General features: G+C 33.3%; 1 protein-coding gene across 1 annotated transcript; it reads left to right on the top strand.

The window, feature by feature from the left end:
• The first annotated feature begins 516 nt into the window (after window positions 1-516).
• On the top strand, window positions 517-11401 carry LOC102804209 (DEP domain-containing protein 7-like). The gene is made up of 9 exons (XM_078009271.2): window positions 517-598; window positions 1830-2038; window positions 3921-4018; window positions 5695-5811; window positions 8093-8253; window positions 8427-8604; window positions 8833-9214; window positions 9569-9773; window positions 11137-11401. The coding sequence occupies exons 1-9, from the start codon at window positions 526-528 to the stop codon at window positions 11331-11333; spliced, it is 1620 nt and encodes a 539-aa protein (XP_077865397.1). The 5' UTR covers window positions 517-525; the 3' UTR covers window positions 11334-11401.
• Window positions 11402-11617: the final 216 nt, after the last annotated feature.

Below are 11617 nucleotides of genomic sequence, written 5' to 3'. Positions count from 1 at the left end.
TACATTTTGTTGTTCTGAATTATTTAAAAAATCTGGGTTGTAAAAAGTGTCAACAAATGCAATTTTTCTTTAACATTGTGTTCTTAAGGAATTGTTCTAAAAATAGCAATTTTCAAGAAATTCTAGGACACGTTTCTCAAAAGCTTAACTGTAACACACAAAATAATGCTATTTCACTGTACCACGGGACATTAGCTTCATGATTGTACATAATAAACTAATGAACATTGTCATGCGATTTATGACTAATTTTGTCAAAAATTATGACTAGGCTTTTGAGGATATCGTTGGTTTTCTCACTTCCTCGTTCAGTATTGTATTTATGTAAGTTCATTATGTTCTGTGATATTTTGGAAATTTTAAGTGTGTTCAATACTACTAAAAATCAAATCTGAACTGTTATGGTATTGCTTTTATTGTCCAGTATAAACTGCTAGACCCTTCCCATGTAGCTCCGTATTCTCGTAGAACTGTCACCTAGCTAGACCAAGTCTCGCGAGACTTGAATTGGCACGAATTTCGAAAATGGCGTCGTTGGTGAGAATTCATCCTATGCAGCATATGACAGAAAATCGACAGAAAAATAACGTGCAAAGAGGTAAAGTAGACTATATTAAGTCAGCATTGTATCAATCCGTGGGCAAACCACTAGGTTTTCTCAAATGTATCATTTTTCACCTCTGGATGGTAGTGATCGTCATTATTTTTTTCTCAGAACTCGCCCGGCCTACTGTCCGCGAACGGCGTTGTACGTCTTCGTAGTTTCAGCGTAAACACTAATAGTTTTATTTCTTGCAATGTTTCAGTAGTTATACTCATATTTACTACATGTGTACACTATCATATAATACGTTTAGAACTTAAGAAGTGCTCGTAGTCGTCCTTCGAAATTGAAACCGACGTAAACATAGTATATCGCTGTGCGTTTGGTTGTAAACAATGGACCCCTCCCTGGTGTCTACTGATGTAGACATGTGTTGCCCGTGATGATGGTACCAGTAACGACAATTCCATTAGCCAATCAAACTTTGTTTCACTTTAAATTGTGAAATTTATAAATATTATTTATAAAATTCAAGGTTGAAGTTGGTCTGTACTATTGTATATAGCGATATTCATAAGTGAGTAAATAAATTTGACAATTTTGTGCTACCCAGACATTAGTAACAAAATAAATGTATATTAGGTACTGCTATTGTGTTATTTTTATCTGTGCAGCAAATGCTGTTTAGTGATGCATTAAAATAAAACAAAAAATCACATTTTATATACCTGTGTTCTAAACATGTCACACAATCACATTGGTACATCAAATTAACAAAATATGTTTGGCCACAACCTTGAATAAGAAATTGATGTATATGTTAGTATCCTAAACTAGTAGCAATGTTAAATACGGTAACACAAACAACGAGTACATTTCTAGTTTTAGGACCTATCGTTAACAAAACAAAATCTTTGCTTTGTGTTCTAAAAAAAACATACTAGACTCTGTTAGATATATAACAATTATATTTCTTTAATTTCATCATTTCCTGACAGCAAAATTTTGTGTAAAAATGGTCTAAAATTGTTATTTATGTTTTATGTGGAAAAGCTAGAGCACTTCTGTTCCAACCATGTGCATCATGGAACATGTTGTCATCAACAAAGCCAACATGTCCTCTGATTGTTGTTTCATTTTGAGTATGCCAGAGAATACTTTCATGTACAAATGTAAGTCATTAATGTGTTTTTTTCACAGGTTTTGATTATAAATGTATTCAAGAATTTGTTATGAACCTTGTATGTATGATTAAAAATTGATGTTTTTCAAATTGTTCTTGTAGGCCCATTTCGTTTCACACAACTGTGGAATGACATCATCCATCACATGAAGGGACATGTGGAAGTTAAAAAACGACGACACTTGGTTAAAAACTATGATAACTGTTTTATTGGAACAGAAGCTGTTGATGTGCTGATGAATTACTTGCTCACAGTCAGTAATATTCTAAAATGTGATATAACCAGAGATAAAGCAATAAAGTTGGCACAGGTATGGCTGCTGTTTATTAATTGTGACAAATTACACATCATCTGCTGAAAGCTTCAATGGATAAAAATGTGACAGCAGGCAATGTGTTAAAGTGGGCAGTGAGGGGGTACCAAGATTACAAGCTTCATACACGGTGACAGCAGGCAACGTGTCAAAGTGGGCAGTGAGGGGGTACCAAGATTACAAGCTTCATACACGGTGACAGCAGGCAACGTGTCAAAGTGGACATTGAGGGGGTACCAAGATTACAAGCTTCACGCAGTCTGTACATAAGTTGATTGTTGGCACTTTGGCTAAATTAAGATTCTGATAATTATATAATTAATTCCTGCTTCATGCCAAATTTACTAGAATAGCATGTAGCTCCATGGCTCGAACTAATAACAAAATTAGTAGCCTAACTGAACTAATTCTATATATAGAAAAATAACCCTGCATGTGTTCGAAGCTAAGGGTGTATTAGCAATACAACATTTATTTCTTTATGTTTGCACTTTTCTTGCATGGCTTCAAGTACCTACTAAGTCTGATGGGAGTCAAATATTAGAATGTGACTACCAACTCCAAAAATGTTTTGCAGAGTTTTGAAGTACTTTTGTTGCCTAATACACAAAGTTCATGGGAAAAATTATAGTTGGCTTTTTGCTAAATCTGTCGCCAGTCAGAACAATGGTAATACCATCATGAGCTGTTTACATGATAATTGGAGAACAATAGTGCATTATTCATTGCATTTAGTACCCTGTGACAGTCTTCCACAGACAATGTGTTAAATGTGTCATCAGGTGACAATGACCTGACAATTAATGACTGTATGGTCGTGAACAATGGGATTTGATTTACTGTGAATTTAGATTTCTTTGGGTTTAAATTCAGAATATTTTCTAGAAATTAATTAAAGGCAGTCTGTGCATTATATAAAATTATCTGGCTTCCACTAATACTTTGACATGTCATCACTCTCAGTAAATTATACATTGTTATTAGCTAATGACTAAACAGGCTTCATCTTCTCAAAATTTTTTTTTTCAAAATCTTGGATAATAAATCATTTATTCATGGTGCAATTATTCAATGGCATAAAACAAACCCGATGCAAGCAAATTGGTGGCAAAATAAAATAAAAAGTTTGTGCCACTTTATTCTGTTGAATCTACCGGTAAAATTACATTTCTGGCATGCAGAAAAATACAGCACTAAAAGGCTTGAGGGGAAAAAACAAAACAAACAAACTTTAAAACAGAACTGTGACAAATCAATAAAGAGCACACAAAAAAATATGATAGTAACACTAATATGAGAAAAAAAAAACAGCTGGCATGACCACAAGAAGAAAAAAATATGGGTGGGTGGGATTGTGAAAATGACCCTAACAATTAAAAGCAATTAATAATCAAGTACCGGTACTCTTATTTGTCTTGTTTTTCCTTCACTTCTCTGCATATCACACTCCAGTGTGCTCTCTAAGCCAATATAATGCACTATCAATGCACACAGATTTGCTGTGAACCCAACTAGTTGTGCTAATTCATTGATGCAACAGAAAATCATAATTCATATAGTAATCTTGCAAAATCAAAGTTGTACCATAGTTATACAAAATAATTGTAAAAGGAAATCAGGGGTCACAACATGTTTGTCTGTGTCTCAAGTCACCTATACAGTCACATACAATTTAATTTTGCAACATGCTGACTCATCTTGGTTTTGAGGAATACCATTTTGAGTGAGGACCCCTACAAAATTAGTTTTGTTCCAGGGCACACTGTCAAACATACTTATTCAAGCAAGTATATCAATATCTGTATGCATGTAAATCTGTCATATAACCTTATTATTCATTGTGTTTATTTGTTTCAAATTTTTGTTTATATCCTCCTAGGCTTTAATGGACAACAATGTTTTTGAGTCTGTGTCATCTAGTTCGGCACAAACTGCTAAGAAGATATCATTTGAAGACAGTGCAAGTCATCTCTATAGGTATATGAAAGCTTATACATTGACAGTAGATAAGAACATAGATGTAGGATATGCACATGTGATGTAGGAAAAGCTGATATAGAATTAGAATATGAAGGCTTATACATTGACAGTAGATAAGAACATAGATGTAGGATATGCACATGTGATGTAGGAAAAGCTGATATAGAATTAGAATATGAAGGCTTATACATTGACAGTAGATAAGAACATAGATGTAGGATATCCACATGTGATGTAGGAAAAGCTGATATAGAATTAGAATATGAAGGCTTATACATTGACAGTAGATAAGAACATAGATGTAGGATATGCACATGTGATGTAGGAAAAGCTGATATAGAATTAGAATATGAAGGCTTATACATTGACAGTAGATAAGAACATAGATGTAGGATATCCACATGTGATGTAGGAAAAGCTGATATAGAATTAGAATATGAAGGCTTATACATTGACAGTAGATAAGAACATAGATGTAGGATATCCACATGTGATGTAGGAAAAGCTGATATAGAATTAGAATATGAAGGCTTATACATTGACAGTAGATAAGAACATAGATGTAGGATATGCACATGTGATGTAGGAAAAGCTGATATAGAATTATAATAAGAAGGCTTATACATTGACAGTAGATAAGAACATAGATGTAGGATATGCACATGTGATGTAGGAAAAGCTGATATAGAATTAGAATATGAAGGCTTATACATTGACAGTAGATAAGAACATATATGTAGGATATGCACATGTGATGTAGGAAAAGCTGATATAGAATTAGAATATGAAGGCTTATACATTGACAGTAGATAAGAACATAGATGTAGGATATGCACATGTGATGTAGGAAAAGCTGATATAGAATTAGAATATGAAGGCTTATACATTGACAGTAGATAAGAACATAGATGTAGGATATGCACATGTGATGTAGGAAAAGCTGATATAGAATTAGAATATGAAGGCTTATACATTGACAGTAGATAAGAACATAGATGTAGGATATGCACATGTGATGTAGGAAAAGCTGATATAGAATTAGAATATGAAGGCTTATACATTGACAGTAGATAAGAACATAGATGTAGGATATGCACATGTGATGTAGGAAAAGCTGATATAGAATTAGAATATGAAGGCTTATACATTGACAGTAGATAAGAACATAGATGTAGGATATGCACATGTGATGTAGGAAAAGCTGATATAGAATTAGAATATGAAGGCTTATACATTGACAGTAGATAAGAACATAGATGTAGGATATGCACATGTGATGTAGGAAAAGCTGATATAGAATTAGAATAATATGACTCAATGTGAATTGTTACTTGTACCTGGTTGATACAGCGTTTGTAGAGTATGGAAGAATGAAATAATTTATCCTCAGTATTTTACCATAATATATTTATTGCTGTGACTTAATGCTACTTTGAATATAAATAGTAACACCAATATTGTTGTGTACCCTGGGTTGAATATAAATAGTAACACCAATATTGTTGTGTACCCTGGGTTGTTGTCATGTTTGATTGTGGTGTTATATCTCATATTTCTTGTGTTCACCATGGCATCATACCTTTTGAAATATTCATTACTTTCCACATGTACTAAAATTCATATTTTCCACTTTGATTGTATTTATTCATTTTATCACTCTATACTTGAAATAGGTTTTGTGAAGACAGCACTGAAGCCTCAACACAGAAAGTGGAAAAAACACCAAATACAAAGCGGAGAAGCCGACGAAGTAGTTTTGGATTGCCATCAAAACAGAAATTTGTTGTGAAGTAAGTACTACCGTAAAATCTGTATTAGAAGCCGCATCCCTAATAGAAGTCGCACCCATTCTTTTTGAATAATTGAGAACCAAAAAACCATCATTTCTCATATGTGTAGATGCTCTAATAGAAGCCGCATTTCCTTGGTTGCATTGTACCATTTTAATAGAAGCCGCGGCTTCTAATACAGATTTTACAGTATGTATTATTGTATATCTGCAGTTTTCTGTTGTTTTAGCTGTGGTTATATTGTGATACTTGATCCACAGAACGTAACTGAATTCACGGATAGCATCGTTCTTCTGCACCCTTGCCAGTTTTGATCATGTTCATCATGTGAAGTCAGCGAGGTGAGGTTTTGTTTTCATTAGAACATTCTATGGCAACTGTTGTGACCTATTTAATGTTTTAAAGGGGAACTAAATAGAGCCTATTTTGGTGTTTGTATTTATCAAGTTATGTATATTGATTATAAATTTGAAAAAAAAAATTAAAAAAAATGATTATCTTCAGAGTTATGATGATTTAAATATGAGAAACCATAAACCTGCGATGGACTTCCGTTTGCGCCATCTTGCCATAAAAATACGCCCTCATGAGGTATAAACAGGTAAGGTAACAAAGCATGATGACGAAATAGTATCTGATTAAATATAAGCAACTTAGGGAGCCATAGTTGGCTGGACAGGTGAATTGACTTTTAGTCTAGGTTGTTTCGACTTTTACGTTAATGTTATTTACAAAGCGTATCAACATACAAACATTATAGATGTGCGATTGATCGAGACAGGCATTTTGTTTTGTTTTTTGTCTAACTGTCTAATAAATGCTGTTTCCAGTACTACACTGTGCGGCGTGCAAATTATTCAAAGTATGGATGCTGGAGTATGCAATCTTGAGTTCGTAGGTAGTGGTGGAAACATTTTCGTCCATGTATTCAGGGGGCTGCAGTGGCAAATCATGGGATAATTGTCACAGGAACACCAAGCAGATTGTTCACAGACTTCCGTGTAATTTGAAATAAAATCATCCGAACAAGGGGCATCGTCGACGATATACTCTCATCACTCACACTGGACTGATCTGAATCTTCACAGTATACCGTACCTCCCTGATTATAAGCCCGGAGGCATGAACACGTAAGGGAAAAGTGAGAGATGAGCTTGTACTCGAGGACCAACTCAGAAAAAATGATTCATACTCGGGAGGGGCTTACGATCGGGGAAGTGCGGTACTTTAACGTAATTGGGCTTTCACTCTCAGAATACTGTGGTTCAAACGCATAAGGCTCTAACCCAAGTTATAAAAAGCACATTGTGCATATAAAAGTTGAGTTTATACTAGTAGTACACAATGCTTGGCAGCATGAACGGCTATGTACAATGGCGTATACGAATGCGATCAGATACTAAAACATCATAGCTTTGAAAAGTACCCGGATGTTAAATATGTTCGTTCGTTATTTATTCCCCTCCATGAATGGCCTCCATGGTGTTTAATTGCAAGCACTTCAAATGCCTATCCAAGCTACAGTTATAATTAAAAAAAATTAAACCACTGCAATATTATTTCGAATACAGTTTAGAATATACAGAACTATAATTTAAGGCCGCATTTAAGTTCGCTTTAATGTAGATATTCTAGTTACGGTACTCATTCAAAATGATTTGCAAATTTGACCTGCAGATTCAAATTTACTGAATATTTACCATTTGCAATTTACTGCTAAGTTGGGTTCTGTTTATCAGTTCAGATTTCAGTGCTTTTGCAAAATTTTCTCATCTATTCTGAAGGAAATGATGTGCCATCAACTCTACAATTTCATTTGAATTTAAGTATTTAAAGTTGGTCTATTTATCACCTCTCCCCCAAACCAAATAAGACCATTTAACCCATGATTGTACAACTACATGCAATAAAGTAGTTAGTTAATAAAGTCTCTTCTGACTACATATTAAAAGTGCATCATCATGGCATTATTGAATTTAATCAATTAGAAACATGGAGCTCTTTTTTGATGATAGTAATAACAAAATGATATTAGAAATTATGTTACTGTAAATGCATTCAATGTGCTTTCATGTCACAGTGGTGAATACATTTTAAAATATATTCCATATTTTAAAAACATCCTGGTCCCATTGTAGACTTTTTTTTACATGAGATGGCTGTATAAATGAAAAGTAAAGGTATATTTTGCTGTTTATTCATTCATTTCTTTTGTTTTGACTTGTGTGTGATGCTCAGTGTGTGGTCTCTCCTTGTAATTATTATTTGGTTTGTTTTACAGAGATGTTCCCAAGACACCAGACACAGAGCGTGTTATTAGCAATCCTTTGCCATTCAGTCCATATGGTGAATTATTTCATAGAATCTTACAGGACAGTACATGTAATGACAGTCAAGGCAATATGTCTACAGCATCATCTACATCTATTGTACAGTCTAGAGGTAAATAGTAGTGAAAGTGACACTATAAACAAGACTATTTTGTGAATTTGTGATGAAAAGAGGGAACTGGTGGTGAAAAGGTTAATTTACATGACTTCAGATAGACATGTGAATAATCCTGAATTGGTTTGTCTAACAGCAATGATTGACCTGAAATTGTTGTTTCTTTTCAGATATTGATGATGTGTGGCGAGAAGTAGCATTGGAAAGACTTTTGCATGTAATTGATGTGCCAATGTTAGACCATGTATTGAAATGTATTACAGACAATAAACAGGAAGACTCCCATAATATTGTCATCTCTAATGTTTTTGCTAATACTCATAGTCCTGCCCAGACAAGTACACCAAGGTAAGAAATAATTACATAATATAACTGTATTTGTTTGTAGTACATGTATGTGTTTGATGTCATTATTTTCTAGTGCATATGTAAAGATTAGTCCCCTATCGTCTTTGTACATCAGTAATTTCATTTCAATATAAAAACTTGGTTAACACCTCAATGGTGAATGGATTGTATCTACATTAGAAATCAGTATCAAAACTTGGTTAACTCTTTTTATTGTTAACTTCTCAGTGATGGATGGATTGTATCTGCACTAGACTGCCTGGATCAGCACCCAGAAAGTCTAAGGATTATTGAAAGTCTCATTGGATCAGATGGGAACATATCAGATGCATCTGATATCCAAGAAATGGATACTCTCAAGAAAAAAGCATTGTTTAAAGTTGTACAGGACTTATACCATGGACAGAGAGAACCTCTACTGCCAAAAGGATTTTTTGAGTTATATACTGCAATATTGACATTACTTTCTAATGGTAAATGCAAAGAAGCATTGTTTGCGGTACAGTTACATATGATACTATTGAATAGATCAACCAGAGATTCACTGAAGAGGTTATTAAACTTTATGTCACATGCAGCTACATCTCACGGAGTAAGACTGGATCAAGATGTGAGTCAAGTTATTTTTATATTGTTCAGTGCAGAAAAGGACAGGGCACACTTACGTGGGCTAAAAAGATCATTGCCAACTGAAGTGAAACCAAAATTGGTGATGCTTCCTTTCTACCTTTGAGGTTGTGTAATTAACCCAATTTGATGATATTTATTAGGTACAATTGGGTATAAATTAACTTTTTTGTTAAGGAAACAATGAATTCTATAGTTATTTTTGCATATTCATTGATTGATTAAACAAAATATAATGAAAAAAATCCCAGTGAACACATAAACTAGTATTGTATACTACTATCCACGTTTCAGGCAACCCATTGGTGGTGTCATAATTCAACTTTCTTTCCATCAGGTTGACAACAGAACACTAGTCCGCCGTTCATTCACCAATGTCATAATACACCATCCTATGTTAAGCAAAGGACAGTCGGAACAACTTGTCATATTCATGATGGATCAAAATAATGAAGTTTTTGAAATACCAGACAGAATTGCTGAGGAGGTGGAAGAGAAATTATCAGCTGCAAGACACGGCAAAGATTATCTCCCAAACAATGGTAGGTATCACTAAACTGACTAAAAGTTTGTATGAATTACACTAAACTGACTAAAAGTTTGTATGAATTACACTAAACTGACTAAAAGTTTGTATGAATTACACTAAACTGACTAAAAGTTTGTATGAATTACACTAAACTGACTAAAAGTTTGTATGAATTACACTAAACTGACTAAAAGTTTGTATGAATTACACTAAACTGACTAAAAGTTTGTATGAATTACACTAAACTGACTAAAAGTTTGTATGAATTACACTAAACTGACTAAAAGTTTGTATGAATTACACTAAACTGACTAAAAGTTTGTATGAATTACACTAAACTGACTAAAAGTTTGTATGAATTACACTAAACTGACTAAAAGTTTGTATGAATTACACTAAACTGACTAAAAGTTTGTATGAATTACACTAAACTGACTAAAAGTTTGTATGAATTACACTAAACTGACTAAAAGTTTGTATGAATTACACTAAACTGACTAAAAGTTTGTATGAATTACACTAAACTGACTAAAAGTTTGTATGAATTACACTAAACTGACTAAAAGTTTGTATGAATTACACTAAACTGACTAAAAGTTTGTATGAATTACACTAAACTGACTAAAAGTTTGTATGAATTACACTAAACTGACTAAAAGTTTGTATGAATTACACTAAACTGACTAAAAGTTTGTATGAATTACACTAAACTGACTAAAAGTTTGTATGAATTACACTAAACTGACTAAAAGTTTGTATGAATTACACTAAACTGACTAAAAGTTTGTATGAATTACACTAAACTGACTAAAAGTTTGTATGAATTACACTAAACTGACTAAAAGTTTGTATGAATTACACTAAACTGACTAAAAGTTTGTATGAATTACACTAAACTGACTAAAAGTTTGTATGAATTACACTAAACTGACTAAAAGTTTGTATGAATTACACTAAACTGACTAAAAGTTTGTATGAATTACACTAAACTGACTAAAAGTTTGTATGAATTACACTAAATGGACTAAAAGTTTGTATGAATTACACTAAACTGACTAAAAGTTTGTATGAATTACACTATTAGACATGTCATCAAATCTAATATTTACAGATCAAGAAAAAAATTGTCTTCGTACTCATTTAACTGAATTTAATGTACTAGAAGAGTGATATGAGACATTTATATGATTGATGACTTTATATTGACTCAGAGGACAATTGTGCATGCATTTTTGGTATTTGGATTATGAGTATATGTAGACTTTTATCTCAATCAGTCCAGGGAATCAAGCAGCTTTACTTTCTTTCTGTTAGTAAGTTCAGCTTTAGTTTGATGCAGTTGTTACAGTACAATTTTTCTTTTCTTTTCTTTTCAGAAACCTACTGTACTATGATATCTAAGATAGACTATGAAAAGGAAAAAGTAAACTTGACTCGTGATGCTTTACGTGATTTGATGAACTATATTATAGATGATGTGAACCTCTCACTCAAACAAAAGAAACAAAAACTCAAACAATTGCAGAAAGCTCACAGCGATGTATATGATGTACATTTTCATGGATTTCTATAACTCTGCTTATAATAGTTATAAATGTATAAGGGAATGAATGAATGTGTTCATTCAATTTATACTGAATAGCCAGAGGAACCCAAACCAAAATCTACCTAAGGAGTACAAGCCAAACTTGACCTGAGGAACCCAAACCAAACTTGACCTAAGGAACGCAAACCAAAATCTATCTAAGGAGTACAAGCCAAACTTGACCTGAGGAACCCAAACCAAACTTGACCTGAGGAACCCAAACCAAAATCTACCTAAGGAGTACAAGCCAAACTTGACCTGAGGAACCCAAA

The sequence above is a fragment of the Saccoglossus kowalevskii genome, chromosome 12, assembly GCF_978046115.1.
Source record: "Saccoglossus kowalevskii chromosome 12, keSacKowa6.1, whole genome shotgun sequence".
Classification (NCBI taxonomy): Eukaryota; Metazoa; Hemichordata; class Enteropneusta; family Harrimaniidae; genus Saccoglossus; species Saccoglossus kowalevskii.
Note: the sequence above shows the minus strand (reverse complement) of the source record. Positions and strands in the feature narration are given on the sequence as shown.

Coding starts and splice junctions, on each gene's coding strand:
- LOC102804209 (XM_078009271.2), top strand. CDS start 526: ATGGCGTCGTTGGTGAGAATTCATCCTATGCAGCATATGACAGAAAAT. Junction 599..1,829: donor GAAAAATAACGTGCAAAGAG/GTAAAGTAGACT, acceptor TTGTTCTTGTAG/GCCCATTTCGTTTCACACAA. Junction 2,039..3,920: donor AAGCAATAAAGTTGGCACAG/GTATGGCTGCTG, acceptor ATATCCTCCTAG/GCTTTAATGGACAACAATGT.